General features: G+C 50.2%; 1 protein-coding gene across 1 annotated transcript; it reads left to right on the top strand.

Annotated features, from left to right (window-relative positions):
• The first annotated feature begins 1,255 nt into the window (after positions 1-1,255).
• On the top strand, positions 1,256-4,387 carry GatA (glutamyl-tRNA(Gln) amidotransferase subunit A, mitochondrial). The gene is made up of 2 exons (XM_011156929.3): positions 1,256-2,146; positions 2,287-4,387. Exons 1-2 carry the CDS (start codon positions 1,615-1,617, stop codon positions 3,315-3,317), a joined length of 1,563 nt encoding a protein of 520 aa, XP_011155231.2. The 5' UTR covers positions 1,256-1,614; the 3' UTR covers positions 3,318-4,387.
• The last annotated feature ends 13,160 nt before the right edge of the window (positions 4,388-17,547 follow it).

A 17,547-nucleotide genomic window follows, 5' to 3' on the forward strand; every position in this document is an offset into this window, starting at 1 on the left:
CCTCGCAGCCGTCCCGTTTGGCCGTGCTTTCAGCGCTTTGCTCCGCCGGAGATGAATCTCACGCACGAGTCGTCGCCGGGACTGCTGGAAGTGAGTTTCGCGACAAAGGACCTCCGAGGACGAGCGTTTCGCGCTCGGTGAGGCCGAGTAAAGTATCGCGCGCTCGGCGGGGTTATGTCAGCTCGAGTAGTGCAGACCGCTGCACTTCGCGCTTTCGATCAACCGAAGTGGCGTCTGGAGCGCGAATTATCTTCGGGAACGTCTCGAGTGAGTACATCGCGCTTTTGTTGCGTCGAAATGTCGGATATTATTGAGAGCGAATATCTGCGGAGAAAAAGTCGTTGGCAATGTCGAGTGAAGTTCGCGCGTTAGCTATCTCAAGAATCGCAATCGCTGCAGTGTTCACTCGGTTGACCCAACCGACCACCGTCGCGTCGTTTCATGTCCGAGCAAGTCTCGATCGCTGAGAGAGTGAGTCTCGTACGCAAATTATCGTCGGGGGTGTCGAATAATGAGCCTCGCGCGTTCGTGATAACAATGTATGGTTGAATAACCGTCGGGAGAGAGAGAGAGAGAGAGAGAGAGAAAGTCTCGTGGTCGGGAGTGAAGAGCGCGCGTCCGGGTTGGGTTATGGCGGTTATGGCGGTTGAAAGCTCAGGTTGCCGAAGCGAAATGTCGTGCGCGGCAATCGTCGGGAGTGCCGAAAATATGCATCGCGAATTCGTTCCGATCGTCGGAAGGAGATCGTTGGACGAGACGTCAGGATTCAACTTGAGCGAGCTCTACGCTTTCGACTGCCGGGGCAAAGTCGGTAAGTACAGAGAATCTGCGAGATGTAATCTGTGCATGTCTCGGGTCTTCTTGTACGTCGCCTTTCGTGAATTTAAATAAAAGATGGAGTGACCGATTTCTTTAGAATATAAGAGAAAGGAACAAGTCGTGTAGGACAGGCTCAGGTTAGAATTAGGATACAACATTCGAGAAGCATCGCTGCGCTTCTGGCTTTCACGCTTGGCTTGAGATAAATATCAAGTTATTTGTAATAAATCTTGTTTTACTTCACCTAATCATGCAAGTCGATTTCTCGTAGAAACTGACGCGTGAGCAGTGCTTCTTCATGATTGTAAAAATATTTCAAGCTACCGTTTCCGCTCAGTCGTTATGATACAAAGCGTCGTACACAGATGGCGACTCAGGTACGCCATTTAACGAGGGCGACACGTGCATCTTTCATTCAACTCGTTGTGACTACGGTGAATGAGAACTCGCTGTCTCCCTCCAAACACGTCGATACGCTCTCGTCTTGTTCCGAGTGTAAAAGTGCACACGAGTGTAACCGTATGGAAATGCAGGTCCGCTTGAGCTACGTTTTCTCTACACTTTGCCCTTGCGTGCGCGATTTGACACAGTATCAATTCCATGCTTGAACTCGAATCATCCAAGGAGATTCTAAACTGAAAGAGAGCGAACATAACCTCGTCCCACTCTCGACTGCACTCTACTTCGTCGTACAGTACTCCAGTCTGCTGTGCACGTTGTCGGAGGTTATATACTCCTTCTCCGCCAACGGAGAGGTTATGCACGGTCGCGGAACGTACCGAACAAACGCGAGCGATGAACAAGTTGTTGTCCACGTCGATCAGGGAAGTTAGTCAGAGGATCCACGGTGGCACGGTGCGACCGTCCGAGATCTGCGAGGCATCCGTTAAGTTGACGTCGATCGTCAAGCCTCTGAACGCCTACATCACCGTGACGGATGATGTCGCGCGAGAACAAGCGAGCGATGCCGACGCGAGGCAACAGAGCAATTCGTTGCTGGGGCGGCTCGACGGCATCCCCGTCGCCATCAAAGATAATTACTGCGTCAAGGGTAAACGCACCACTTGCGCCTCTCGTATGTTAGCCAACTTCTCGCCCGGTTACGATGCCACGGTTTATGAGAGGCTGAGGAAGCAGGGCGCTATCTTGATCGGCAAGACTAACCTCGATGAATTCGCCATGGGTTCTGGTACCATAGACTCGCTTTATGGGCCGACGAGGAATTTATGGGGCTCGGAGGTGTTGTCGCGCTTCTACTCATACAAGTCCGACGCTTCGCAGGTGGCCTCTGAGGAAGCGCAGGGGAAAGATACATGGCGGATAGCAGGTACATCGCTGGCAAGCGGCTAACAATAATTCAGTGTGCCTTGATTTGATTTTAATTCATCTTGAGAGGATAGCTTTTAGTACTCCACCATGAGAATAGGTCCGGCGATGATTCTATGGAATGACATGCATGGCTCTTAGGTGGCAGTAGCGGAGGCTCCGCAGTGGCGGTAGCCACAGGTACCTGCTACGCAGCCCTGGGATCTGACACCGGTGGTTCCACTCGCAATCCTGCGTCTTATTGCGGCCTGGTTGGACTGAAACCGACCTACGGCCTAGTGTCTCGTTATGGCCTCATCCCGCTGCTGAACTCGATGGACGTGCCTGGTATTCTCGCGAGGACGGTGGACGACGCTGCGCTGATCTTGAACGCCATAGCTGGACCTGATCCTGCGGACTCTACCACTGTGCAGAAAGAGTACCAGCCGATCATTCTACCCGAGACGATAGACCTCAGCAATCTCAGTATCGGTATACCGAAGGAGTACGGGGTGCGTGGTATAAGCGAGGAGGTGCAGGCGTGTTGGGACGAGGTTTCCCGTCACTTGGCGGAAGCGGGCGCGAACATCGTGCCGGTGTCTTTACCGCACACCGACTACTCCATAGTGTGTTACTCGGTTCTAAATCGGTGCGACGTGGCCAGCAACCTGGCTTGTTACGACGGTATCGAGTACGGTCACAGAGCCGACGAATGGACCACTGCTCACGAATTGTACAAGAAGACCAGGTCGGAGGGCTTCAACGACGTGGTCAAGGGTCGCATACTGGTCGGCAATTATTTTCTCTTAGCCAAAAATTACGAGGAGTATTACGTGAAAGCGATGAAGATGCGCCGGCTGATCGCGCAGGACTTTGACGTCCTCTGGGACAATAACGTGGATCTCCTGCTGACCCCGACCACGTTGACTGAAGCCCCCCGTTACGATCACTTCGTGTCGTTGGACAATCAGACGCAGTGTCTGATTCAAGATCATTGTACGCAGCCGGCGAACATGGCCGGCTTGCCGGCGGTCAACGTGCCGATCAAGCTCTCTCGCGCAGGCTTGCCGTTGTCCTTGCAATTAATGGCACCGTCTTTCCACGAGCACAGGCTGCTCACCGTGGCGAAGTGGATCGAACAGACTGTGCGATTCCCGCGACTCGAACTGACGGATTCGTGTTTGTTCGAATAAAGCGGATCTTACTTCCAGACAATGCTGATCCTTCATTCGTTGCGTCTCCTCCTTGCAGTCAAATTTTATTTTTTCTTGATTTTTGACACGCCCTGTTGAACGCGCGATCGATCGCTCACACGGGTCGCTGGTTCTTACGGCTTCGCGTATGCATTCGCGCCGGAGTATCGGAGTGTTCCGGAGTGAACGTGCGCAATTAGAACGAGAATTAGTACGTAGAGATTTCCTGCGGCGCAACGGCCGTAACCCTCGAGGCCGTAACGCAAACAAATTATACTCCAGTGTGCCATTGGCCGTATCTGAAATTCTATTCGTCGTGTAACGGCGCGTGTTCGCCTTTACAAGCAAACGAACCTCGTCTTATTACGTCGCGCTGTATAGTACTCTTCGCAAACGAAGTGCAAGAGAGGCAAACTACGAAACTGCGACTGCACCTTCGTGTCGCCGAATTCATTCGCCGGTCGGAACTCCGTGGCTACCGATTACGATTAGCGCGAGAGCGACTTTTCTAACATGGTAATACTTACATATATATATATATATATATATAAAACTGTTTTCGTGTAAATAAAGTATACGATGATACCACGAGAAGAACAATTCGCCCCTTGAGAGATTTTATTCCCGACCGCGATCCGCGGTCGTTCTCGCATCGAGTCTTCGTAAATTTCGTGTTTGCCGTGCGTCCGTCTTGATTCGCTACTCTCAGCGATATATCCTCATCTACCGCCGATCGCGTTACCATTGCAACGTTACTGTCGGGGTGTTGCACGACGAGCCTCTGACATTTCGAGCCTCATTGTTCCCCGGAGAGCAGTTGAGGATGATTCGAATGACGGGCGAACAGCCACGCGCTCGCGCACGCCTGCAATGCCCATTCATTCACGTGGCGCCTTCAGTAATTAGTTCGTTGTGACATTTTGGCCCGGCCTATTGTGCACGCTTCCGATCGAAAAAGCTAACGAGAACGGTGAGATATACGCGCGTCTCATTGTTCGCCGTGTTTGCGTACGATTTGTTGTTGCACAGTAATTTGCATATTTTAATATTGATACCGTCACGCGCACACACACACACACACATACACATACAAGAAAGAGAGCTACTTCGATGATCACGGATTACCCGGCGGGAATTTTTGCAATGGAATATTACATAATGGTCGCAAGGTGTTCCCAAGAGGGAAGCGGGGTTGCGCTGGGCAAAATGAATTCTCTTCAAACAAGGACAATATTTCTCTGTCTCCCTTTTCCTCCTTCTCTCTATCTCTCTTTTTATCTTGAAATAAATCTTGCTTCTGTTGCCTTCGATATCAGCTATTCACGCCGAAGTATTCATTGAAACGTTCGGGTAAATAACGGGGAGACGTTGGACGTCCCAATTGAATTTTAAATTGAATTGTACATATGTATTCATTCTCTTTTCTTACATTTCGCTACGATATCGAGTCCTCTCCGTGGGAGCTTTAAAGGAATACTTCGTACGACTTAGAGAAATAATATATTCTTTGTACATATATCTGTCATATCTCGTCCTCTCTCTCTCTCTCTCTTTCTCTCTATCTCTCCCGTGATAACGACGCGCGAGTAGCGCCGCGAACCGTTCGTACTTTCGACGTGAGATAAAGCCAGGTCGTCTAATTTCGTATTCCCTTTTCTTGCAGTAATATCCCACTTCCCGTTCCTTTCGTCGCGTAAATTGCGAAAACTCGATTCTCACCAGTTACGGTACTGCGTGAAACAACGCGATCGCGTGTTCAGTTGAGGGAAAAACCGCGTACTGCTGTCCAATTTTGGACAGTAGCCTCTCTCCGCGTTTACGCGCAGCAGCATTAAAAAAGATAAACCCATTTTTGTCTTTCAAAGTCGACTTTGGTCTCAGTTAACCACCTATTACAGAACGGTTATACACAATCGGACGCAGGAATAACAATGGCGCGTAGATCGAATTCCCGGCATTCAAGCGACGACGCATGTCCGAGCGAGGACGACCATCAGAAATTGTGAAAAAGTCCGATACTTGCGTGTCAGTCGCAGAGGAAACTTGAATGAACTTTTAACCGATCACTGATACAATTCTTGTGGCTTTGCGCGATAAATCTCTCTCTATTCAGTTCAGTTCTCCCTCGCGTTCTTTTTTATCTTCTTCTCTTGACAAGCACGGATCAGCGCGAAACTGGACCATTTTGTGTATAAATTTCGCGCAATTAATGACGTAGGAAATAATTAATATATCTAAGTACCGTGCAACCGATATCGAGTAAGCCGCGATTGCATTACGCGTTTTAATCCGATCTCATAAAGCTTTAAAGCAACTCATCGGCGAGAACGCGCCGAGCGCTTTGAAAGATCAAACGCGTGCGCGCGTGCATGCGGTAATTTCCCTTTGAGATTAAAAATATGGAACCTTTGTAACTGATGTAGCCCCGCTTGGTGTAGCCCACTTCTTCTCCTTTTTTCTCTTCTTTCATGCCCTTTCCCCCCTCTCTCTCTCTCTCTCTCTTTTGCGCGCGCACCTCGATTAGTTCTTCGCAAATTTTTGGCTAATATTTTGTCCGAAAAAATGCGCGCCTGGCGGCTTCGTACGTTTATTATTGCGCGTGAGGTTTTTCCCACTGCAGCAACAATATCGAAAGAGAGAGAGAGAGAGAGAGAGGGGAAGAGGGCAAAGAGGGAAAGAGCAATAACGCAAGCGGTAGTCATTAAAACTTTTTGCCCCTGCTCGCTCTTCTTTTTCTGAGCAATTAATGTCGCTACCGTGCATCGCGATATATTTTCGCGAGCCAACAAATCTCGCGAAAAGTGCTTTGCGGAAGATCAACGGAAATAACTCTCATGAGAATCTTCCTGTCATATTTGAGAGCTGTCCCGCGTGATTGGCCGCGTGTCATAATTCCGTCGGCTCTAAAATCGCGAGCTCGCGGATTCTTAATTTGAAACTTCGCTTTTGGATCTACGCGCGCGCCTTTGATTCTTAACGATTCGCATCGCCACACTGATTCGCGGCCAATTAACGTCCGCTCGTTCAGCAGCAAATTATAATGCTGTTAATGGAAGTTGTATTTCGAGAGAAAGAGAGAGAGAGAGAGCAAGCGCGAGGAAGATCATTCACGCTCGATCGAATTGCACAGCTGTATTCGACGAATTCGACGAACTTCTCATTCCTCCCGCGTGCGATAGACAGGAAACGCTTGTCACAATATCAAAGTCGCAAAAGAGAAGTTTACGGGAAAAGTTTCTGAATGGACCAACACCGACCAACACTAATTGACAAACTGCTCGATTTAATTTCCCTTTTCCCGCTTGTGTTCTAATTATCCTTTCTACATTTTCAAATTCAAGAGTCCGACCGCGGCGTATCTTATAACCTCCCCCCTTCTGCGTCTCCTACCTTCAAACGACACGATACACGCGACATACATCGGTGCATACGTTAGCGAAGATCGAATAAAAAGACAAGGTTTCCACGATGTTACGCTCGGCGGACTGCGCACGTGCTGGACGAGCGAGGGTGGACACTAAAATTCGGCAGCCTGCGACCTGCCGCAGCGATCGGTGACGCACGTTGCACGCACAAGCGACGCGTGTGTCTGGGGAAACACAGGGACACCTCCTTGGTGAAATACGTCGCAGCGACAGCAAAGATAACGAGACGCGGGCAGGGAGAAGCCGTGTTACGGTTGCGTGGCTGGCAGGTTTCTGGGCAAACAGGTAGCCAGGTCCTCAAAGTCGCTCGACATCGGCGCACTGCTCTCAACCTCGCCGTCTTCTCTCTCTCTCTCTCTCTCTCTCTCTCTCTCTCTCTGTCTCTTTCTCACGTTCTCTCTTTCTCTCTCTCCCTCGCCGCGCGATCGCCGAGGAAACCTTCAGAAACAAGCGGCCGACGACAGTCAGTAACGGCACGAGATGGAGGGTAAAAGGCCTCGCGCGCGAGGGTGTACTCTGGGAAAACAGGGTTGGGCACGGGGTGGCGAGGACGCATGCGTCGGACCCGGGCCGGGGGCTGTCGTGTCGCTCTCTGCCGTTGGTTCCGCCAGTCGTCGTGACGACTTCGAGCCGTCGTTGTCGAGCGTCGTGTCTTTAAAACGTCCACCCACGCACTGTCTCCGAATTCTCTTCCCCTCTCTTTCTCTCTCTCTCTCTCTCTCTCTCTCTCTCTCTTTCTCTCTTTCTCTCTTTCTCTCTCTCTCTCTCCTTCGCCTCTCTCTCTCTCTCTCTCGCTCTCTTCTTCTTCCTCTCCCTCGCTCGTCCTCCCATCTCCGGCGCGCAGCCGCACGCGCGAACATGTCGCGCGATTTGAACCGCCGGCCGGATTCGCGCCGCGGGTGTCCTCCTCGGCCGTGATCGCGTCCCCGTGCTGCGACAGCGACGCGAACGCCGTCGGCTCGGCTACGAGCGAGCAGGTGCGGGCGATTCGTAGGCAAGTGGTGCGACATCAAGTGACTACGCACTTGGACAGGTGTGCGCGAGAGTGGCCGCGCTGCAGCCCCGTGTTATCAGCGCAACCACCCCCGCAGGAGGCGGTGATGCTCCATGATTGCGCGTCGCGTCGCGGCGAGTAGATCGGCTTGGACGGACAGCTCGGATCGTCGTCGCGCGACATCAGCGGTGAGTGCGTCTTTCCCGATCGTCGGCTGAATTCTTTCTCGCGAACGTACCTTCCCGACCGACGCTCCAGTCCGCGCGGCGGTCTTTACAATGCCGTGACAACGGGCTGAAGAAAGGGGGATCTACGCTTGCGGAGCGAGCAACATCCGCGAGGGAAATCGATACGTCGTTTTTCTCACGTGCTCACGAGGGTGAAAGCGTCGTTTCAAGCTGGAGTTTGTTAGAGACTCAACGCTTTAAAGGCATGGCAATGAATGGCTGGAGTCGCGAGGAGTCATTTTCTAGGGACATTGGAGCTGATTTTATTATTAATTAATTCTTAGAAGTTGAGATTCTTGATCGAGACAGTGTTCGCTTCGCGTCGGAGATCCTCGGAGAGTACGTTTGTGTTTCAGTGCCTTGTCTCGCTTTGTTCACGTGGAATTGCGTGAATGCAGGAAGGTGCGTGATAACGCTCGTGGTAATCGTACGCGGCTGATATAACTATTTAATATTGATTACGAGCACGTGATGAGAGGCGGTTTGTTAATTAGAATGTCGCAGTAATGCGATTGTCGTCGTTCTTTCTTATGGCAGACATGCCTACGACCTGCGTCGCCGTCTGCGTTAGATGCGTCCCGACGCGAATCGATATTTTATTTCCGTAACATATGGTACAAACATACACACACACACACACAAATACATATACAGCGAGAATGGGATAGTTTAAAATACAGACGTGTTATTTGAATAAATCGCAGCCAGATAGATTGCCGTCGTCACGCCAAGTTTTCCAATAAACGCTGGGGACTTTTTTCACGAACCCGACAAGCGAGGATATTTTTACATCGGACCGGTCTCAGCCAGAGGACGACATTACGCTCGCGAATTCGATATGTGAAATGATCTCGGCGCAATTCCGCGATTCGCGAATGTCGCGCACACGATGCGGCAGTTATCAGCGCGCGCGCATACCGCGCGCATTATACCGCGATATTACCGGAAAAAATATTTCCGCTAATATTCCCTCTCCGTCCGGCTGGCTGTTTGTCTCTTGCGATGAGATCCCCGGTTGCGTAATGACTCGCGTTTTCGATAGGCGGCACGTCAGATCGTCGAGATGAAATCCGCCTGCCGTGTGTGTGCAGGCGGTGGCGAGAGGAGCGCGTCGCGGCAATAAACTCGGCCGGGCAGTGCCTCGTTGTAACGCAATATCGCGGCAGTTTAGCGCGCCGGCAGTGCCGCGATACTTTAGCCGTTACAGTTCGCGCGACTACGTCATTTCCTTTTTCCGTCTAGCATCGGCCTGTCTATATAACTCCGTTAGGCGGGTAAACAGAGATGTGTGCACAGGCTCCATACAGCGCGCGCACTTTCCGCGGTGTTACACTGGAAACACCTACACCCCCTGCCGCAATACTCGCGCGCGGAATAACGTGTATGTTTCACTCTTATGCGCGCGAGGCATAAGGGGGAACGTTGTTGCTGCTACGGCCGCCACCGCCGCCGCCGCCGCCGCCGCTGTTGTTGTTGTTGTTGTTCCAACCGTTCGTACCTGTCAGCTCGCGTTCTTGTTGATATATCGCGCGTCGCGCGAGATTGTCAAGCGCATTCGCGTTTATTCGCATTTTAATATAAACTCCCGCGTATCGGAAACTTGAATAAACAAGTGCTCGGAGCATTGTCGACCTCGCGTTGCGCCCGACGACGGGAACGTTTCAGCGCGATATTTCTACCTTATTTTCTCTCCTCCCTCTCTCCCTCTCTCCCTCTCTCTCTCTCTCTCTCTCTCTCTCTCTGCCTGCCGACCTATCTCTCGCTCTCGATAGACCAGCCTTTTTTGTGTCTTCCTCTACATAGGTTCGCGCGCCACACCCCGTGTTTATTGGACGCTTTAGCATCAGATTACTATCCTGTTATGCCGTTTGTACATGCCAACGTATTATATGCCAGGAAAACACGCGGCTTATTAGCGGAGCCACCGCGCGTACGCGGCTCATTGATCACTCGGCCGTTTCTTATTGCTCTCTTCGGGCAAATTATGCTAATTGGCTCGCCTACGGCGAGCCATCGCGCCAGTCGTGAAGCCCAGCGCTCATCGCACCGGTAATAGTTTTAAGTTTTCTCCTCTCGCGTATCTCTCCATCCCCCTCCCCTCGCGCCCGATGTACTTTTCGTCCTATTTCGGGAGTACCGATCGAGAGCGTACGACCGCGTGAGAATATAAGATCTCGCTCGGGGGAAAGTTAAAATGCGCGAGCGCGCGTGGCCTTAATATCCTCGAAACTTTCTCACGATTCATTGCATTTTTATCTTCTCCCCTAACAGCCAAGGTTTCTTATCTAATTAGACGCCGGCGAGTGGACGTCGCGGCTGAATAATTAATGAGACCCATTTTTCCAGCGGAGCGATTGTCGTGAGCGTCCTCTTAAAATCGCGGTACCATCTTCCTCCTCCTGGTAACGTCGATTGTCGCACTTGAGACCGACGCGATCCTCGTTTCTCAAAACTGACTCTCACTCGGACGTTTTGTTCTTGTGGACCTTTCCCCCTTTTAACAGAAATTTGCATACACACGGAGAATTTTTCCGCAAAATATTAATACGTACAGATTATCATATTAGCTTGTCCGGACAAGGTGTATTTATGTCACACAAAATATTCAAAGCTAATGTAGGGCACTGTCATACTGTGAAGATAAAAAATATATCCGAACGTTTGTACCTCGATACGAGTACATTCCAGCTGCGCGTTATTCAATACGGTGTGTTATTCAATAAAAATTTCCTCCGCGTATTTTTTTTCTCGGTACCACGTGTGTCATATTACGATCTGAAACATCCTTGTGCATTCCCGGTAGTAGTCAATGTTTTTTTCATGCTCTCGCGCGACTCGAAAGTCTCGGTAGAGAGCAACGATAGTTTTAATGCGTCGCACCATTTGCGGGATACAATCGTCGTACTTTGCGAACGCTTCGAGTTTAAAACCGCTTCGCACTCTGCGACGCGGTTCCGAGCGATAAGAAAATGCATTGCGCCTCGGGAAGCTCGCGTTACGCGAGTATCGGTCGTAACGTCACTTAGCGGGGAAAAAGGAAGGCAGGGAGTCGATGATAACGAAGCGCCGAGGACCGGTTAGCTTTATTAACCGGCTAATTTTATTATCAAGAACGACCAGCGAGAATCGTGTCCTTATTCTCCGTCGAGATTAACTTTTTGCCGTTATTAATTCGCCGATCGATCGTCGCGTTTAAAGCGCGCTATTGACCTCTCCCTCGTCATTACGTGCCATTAACGGGAATACACAAAATGGCGTATTAAAAAGTACACGTGAATTATCAGACAAATTATACGGCAGGTGTCTTCGAACATCGAAAGTTTCATATTTTGTAATCTACTCGGAATATCTTGCGTGCGTTTTACAAGCGACTTATAATCAATCGCACGACTCAATTATGAGACGCTTGTCTGTTGTCGGGAAAATAAATAAGCATTAAGTTTGCGAATCTCAAGATTCCACTTTGGGATCTCGCGTCGATGCTAAAAGCGTTAACTCGGAACATTAACGGTCCAAATTTTAACACAAACAGAACAGCTTAACTCGCTGTTGTGTTTAACTCGCTAATCAAGTCGGGCTGTCGATGAGAATTTTCGCCGCATTCTCGACACTCGCGGGAAACCAGAGTTCGTGCTGGGCGCTTAATCCAATTGTCAATTGAACGTAGCGGCAGGATTTTATCGGCAATCGTGAGAGGATATCATGACAGTCGTGGGTGAATAATTCCGCGAGAGCGTCGGGTTGGCAAGAAATTTCAGCACGTTAAATATGGAGGAGCGACTGTGCAAATTTCACACGGACATTTGTATCGCTTATTCGACGGACACGATTTTTCACCGGTGTGTCGCCTCCGCGAAAACGAGGAGCCGCCTTTGCATTATGTTGATTATAGAAGCGCGTGGGTTCGCACGGCGGACGATGAAATTTTATTCGTCGCTCGACGGCGGCGATGCGCCGCCCGTATTACTAAGAATATCCGCTATCGATTAACCTTGCGACGAGCACACGTGAGAACGTTCCTGCAATACCTGTTTTTCTTTTCTTTTCGCCGTGTAATTAAATACCGCGCTGCTATCGAACTTTGTTTAATAATAATGATATAATTACACTGTACACATGCTCTCGATGATCAGCGTCAAGGATGCTCCCTTTCGAAGACGTATCGATGCGTATACGCACGTCACGTAGTATCGAAGATCAAGGAAAAACATTCCTTGTTATATTAAAAATACTTTGTCCCCTTGAACATTTGCCGTCGGGAAAATTCTATGACTCTTTACATTTCTTGTACCGTTTTGTATTCCGTATGTATTTCCCTATTCTTTTTTAGCGCTTCAATACATTTTTTTAAACGAGTTAAATCTATTGTATTAAGATTTCATTTAAAGAAGTTAGTTGAAATTGCAAGAATCATTGACATATTTTTCTTTCTTTAAATATCTAATATATATATATATATTTTTTTTTTTCTTTTATGATTATCCAGAAGTTTTCAGGACTTATTTTTGAGAGCGATTTAGTTTCATTCGTGACACGCTTCTATATTTGTAGTTAGCAAAAGTTAACACATATCGAACGATTTATCAGCCAATCGCATCTTCTCTCTCTCTCTCTCTCTCTCTCTCTTTTGTTTATGATTATTTAATGGACTTAATGCATTTGCGTCTCCCTGATATCCGACGGTTGTATCAGGTCGCTTCGAGGTATAGGGTTTCGTAGCATCTGCCGTGCGAGCATTCGATAATAATTATATTTAGAGTAGCCGCGGAAAATGTGCGAGAAGGAAAGCGCGTTGTCTCGCGTATCGCGTTTATTTTTATACACGCGGTCGCCAACTGTCCCGAGACCACCGGCGACTGATGAACGTTAAGTCTCGTCGCGCGAGGTGGCGCGTATTGTCCGGCTTCCGCGATTATTTCATATCAATACCTAAATCGTGCGCAAACAACGCAACATTGAATTGCAATCGATATGCGCAAGCAGCTTACGCTTTTCGCCGGAGTGATATAATCACGACCGGCCGTTTCATATTCCTGTTAAATTCGCCGTGTGATCTAATATCGATAATACGGCCCGCATCCTTTCGCTCACGCTGTAACGCGAAATGCGCGGATTTAAATTTTACGCACGAATCAATTTGACAAGGTCCGTCGCGCAATTAATCGCGTCCCGCAAGAGGACGGCTAAAATTCACCTCTCATTGACAAGAAGAAGAAGAAATATCGATTCGTATCCTTGACAGAAAGCACATTTTACTCTTTGAGTCAAACAAGTCCGCGATTCGGAAATTGCAGCAAAGATCTGCGCTAAATCAACGGGAAAAATTATCGGGAGAAAAGCAGAGACCAGAGAGGGACGTTTCCCTTCTCTTCTCGACGAAAAGTTTCACTTCGTTGTTTTTCCACGGTGAATGTTTCGACGCGACCTCGGCCTCCAAGAACGAGCCGTCGAGATCGCGGCGCGTAGGCTTTCTGCGACGCGCAGATCTCGCATTCCGGGATCAATTGGGTGACAAAAGGCGCATTTACGGACAATACGCGTCACCGAGCTGCAAAATGGCCTCCCTCTATTGACACGCCACTGGCGACTAAGTAGTTAAACTGTCACTGTCACTGACATCGTTCGCCGCTGACAATGTGCTTGCGGTATCATCATCAGGACTGGGTCGAAGCCTTTGTAATAAGTCCCTGGACATACTTTCGTCGATGGCAGGCAGTCAAGCCACGCTTTAATAAACGTACGCGTACGGTAATTCGATCGAAGCAGATCACATTACATCGACACGCATTAGATTACTTCGACGGGGCTTATTTTGCGCTCGGAAGCGCAGGAAGGTCTCGATCGATGTTAAAGAAATTAATTAATGTCGAGTGACGAAAATTTACGCATAATTTACCGGGCTGGGCTGAGGCAGGGAGGGGCGCGAGACGGTAACGCAATCTGCCTCTGAACTGCAACTTTGTGCAGTTGGTATTTCTTTCTTCTCAGTCGTTCGCTCGCTCGTGGTAATCGGACGCATCGCGGGCCTCTTGCGAAAAAAAACAATCTGCTCCCTCAATCGACTTGAATTATGACGTAGCGAACTGAGCGGACAAATAAATGGTACCTGCCGGCAGGCAGAGGTCCCCTCTGCGCCACAAAAGGGGCTGCAAAGGACGGAAAATAGAAGGATCATCAGTGATCTGATCCCCTGAGTACGGCAAAATAGATGAATCGAGATACATGGCGCGCGCGTGTGCGTGTGTGTGTATGTTCGGCTGGAAATATTGCGATACGTGCAATCGATACTGGACACCTGCAACATCGGTAAACGAAGGGAATATAATGTACCGTTGGAAAAATATGACATTTTAATTGACAGACAGAGGATCGGCGGGAAATATCAGCTAATCTCGTTGAGCCGATCAGATTCGTGTGCACGGCTGCAGATGTGTGAAATAAATGTGCGATCCACTTCGGTCTTTCGGATTTGTGCGCGATACTAACGAACGACTTTGAAACGCTCCGTTCTCTTCGCCGCTCTTTGAGCTGATCGCTTCGCACATGTACATATATTCGATCGGTATGCAGGTTCGATATATTCTCGTCGCGATAACCGAACGTAGAAAGCAAAATGACATCGGCGCGGGTTATCGAATGTGTGAACTTGGAGGCATTGACTCGCCGGCGATACCTTCCGTGATATTTTCCACCGGTTTGATCGAATGTCGCACTCGTAAGGACTTTAGCGGCGCTAAAGTTCGTCGGGCTAAATTTGCAGAGCAATAGAGATTTCTTTTTCCTTCACTCATTCTCTCCCTCTCTCTTTCTCTGTCTCCGGCTGACGACGGCTGAAAGTTATTCACCGCCGACGCGACCTCAACCGCCGGTTTCGCCGTTGTCTTTAAACCGACACTGTGATATCTTCCTTCGCTAACAATGCTCGCCCTCGAAGCGGCTTGAATTACGGCATCGCAACCGGCCAGAGTGGATAAATGGTACCTGATCCCACTTGCCGTGGCACGTGATGCAAACTAGGGTCAAGGAGCGGCGGATCTCTGGACGAAAAGGCGGGAAGTGCGCGGGGAGAGTTAATGGTGCATCGACCGCCGGCGTTCTCCAGGAGAAAGAGAGCGCTGTTTATTATCGTCGTCGTCGTCGTCGTCGTCGTCGTCGTCGTCGTCGTCGTCGTCGTCGTCGTAGGGAATAACATCCCGCGCACGCGAGAGCGCTAGCGAAATGCCAAATAAAAAGAAACAAATCTGCCTCTCTCTCTCTCTCTCTCTCTCTCTCTCTCTCTCTCTCTCTCTCTCTCTCTGTCTCTCTTTCTCTCCCCTTCGCTCTCTCCGAGTTAGCAACGATAATAACGATACCGCCGACGGCGCGCGCTGCGCGACGATCGATAGCCGACCAAGAGAGTATGCTCATCCCGGACATCTTTAAAGCCCGATGTGCGATAACATGGAAATTCGAGGCGCGAGGAGGCGAATTTACCATTTTTCTATTCCCTCCAGCCTTCGTCCCTTGGCTTATGCGCGCGTCAGTAGAGAAACCACAATTTCGAGAGATGCGACGAGAGGGGGAGAAGAGGCGCGCCGGCTCGCAGATTTTGATTATACTTCCCGACTTAATATCGCTGTATTTACGGCGTAATATGTTGCGTGCAAGTGTGTGAGATAGTCCGGCGAGCTTCGGAGGAGTTTTCCAAGCCGAAGTATGAGCCATAGGCCGGCGGAGGGGGCGAGGCGGGCGGGCGGGCGAGAGCAAGCTGTTTCGCGTGAAACTTTCGAATTATTTCTTCGCCGTTTCTTCGACTGGAAGGCAGGCGGGCACGTCGCGGCCGGGATATTATATCCGGTGAGACTTTGTCTTACGGCTGGCGCGGCGCGGCGCTGTGCGTCGACGAGGGAAGTTCACCCTCTCTTTAACGTCGTTTCCGCCGACGACGGGAGGATGCGTCGGCCGGGCTCGCTCGTCGCGAAAGTTGCGGTCTGTTCGGGGCGTCGCCGTGCAGACCGGATAACGACGTTGTGTTGCTAATGGAGTCCGCGACGACACGGTACGGAGGATACGGCAGCAAAACCTTCTAACCGTTTCGCACGAACGACCTGTCGTGTCGACGCGGCTACTTCGCGTTTATTATCGGGTGCAGTCGAGTGGGGTTTTGTCGCGGCGGCAGTGAGGCAACACAGCTTGCGTTCCCGCGGGACCGCGGCGGCGGCGGCATTCCGAAGCCTTGATCCGCGTCGTGAGATATTCCGTGAGAGATCTTGTCCGTTTGTCTCTTCCAACGGGAAAGATATTTGGAGCGAGGAAGATGTGATTTACGAGCCCGGGTTATTACGCACGGCGTTGTTTTCACTTCGTGTTGCCGTCTCGATCTTCCCTCGATTATCCGGCACTCCTCTTTCTATTTCGGACGAAACGTGATGTGGAAACAAAGCGATGGTACCGTGAAATTGGGACGTAACCGATTCAAGGATCACTCCGCTTTTTCCCGTTATTTTCGCGAGACCGCGCGCGCCGTCCGCGAGGGAAAAATTGCCGGCGAAATGGCTGTTTTCTTTTTTTCCTTTTTTTATATTGCGGGAAACTAGGTGCTTTCTAGTGCATTTTCGAGGGCAGTCTCGTTTTTACCGCATGGATATTTTTCGCGTTACGTTGCAGGGAGAGATCATTTCTCGCGGGGAGGAATTTTCTCGCAATTTACGCGCCCTTTTATTATCACTGTATCCTCCGCTCCTCACGATTTTGGAGTTTATACGGCGAGGAGGTACCACAATTTTATGTTTGCCGAACGCGCGCACGCAAGCTCTCGGAACTGCAGATCCCGTTCAGTCGCATAGTAACGCCGGTCATTAACGATAACGTTATTCTCATAATATTTCAGGCGCCGTGCATTAGTTACTCGCCGCATTAGGAGAGGAGCCGCGTCATTATGCAACGGTGAACTTCTGCGTCGGTGCACACGCCAGCTGCGGCCGAAATTGCCTGACATCGCTTCGAGGAGGACCCGCGGCGGCTTCATGGAATCGTGATCGTGGTGAGTACGATGATTTCAATTCGGCGACTAATGTCGCCGTAATGTCGCCGAGCGAGCGAGCGTACGAGCGGCTGAAGCTGCGGGAGGCGCTGCGGGATTTACACGTCAACAGACGCGGCAAGACGTGCCAATCGCTGAATCTGGGCCAGATGACATAACAGCCGCGAGACGCGAGGTGCGACGTGCGCATCCTCGCGGTGCATCGCGTCAGGTCGAGACGATTTCCGGAGAACGCGTAAGCGTGCCGCCGAGCGGAATACGCGATTCGACGCAATTCGAGAGGAATCGCCGCGTCGGCCAACAATGTCACGTATTTGCGCGAGACTACGCGATTTATTTATTTCGAGACGCGTTGTCCCAGCTGTTTCCAACTTCAAATGTCTCGGCGATACGGAAAATGTGTAAGCGCGTTACGCTTAACGACTGCGTCTCGTTCGTTACGCTGACATTTCCGCAATTCTCGTTTATCCGCGGATTATACCGCGTGCGCGCGCGAATACACGTGTGTGTGTGTGTGTGCGTGTCTGTGTTGCCCTTTCCATTTATTACGCAGACACGTGCA

Source organism: Harpegnathos saltator, unplaced genomic scaffold, assembly GCF_003227715.2.
Source record: "Harpegnathos saltator strain DR-91 unplaced genomic scaffold, Hsal_v8.6 scaffold213, whole genome shotgun sequence".
Taxonomy (NCBI): Eukaryota; Metazoa; Arthropoda; class Insecta; order Hymenoptera; family Formicidae; genus Harpegnathos; species Harpegnathos saltator.

What these genes read in the sequence shown, in the direction of transcription:
- GatA (XM_011156929.3), top strand. Translation starts at nt 1,615, where the DNA reads ATGAACAAGTTGTTGTCCACGTCGATCAGGGAAGTTAGTCAGAGGATC. An exon ending in AGATACATGGCGGATAGCAG is followed by an intron (nt 2,147 to 2,286) that starts GTACATCGCTGG and finishes CATGGCTCTTAG; the next exon opens with GTGGCAGTAGCGGAGGCTCC.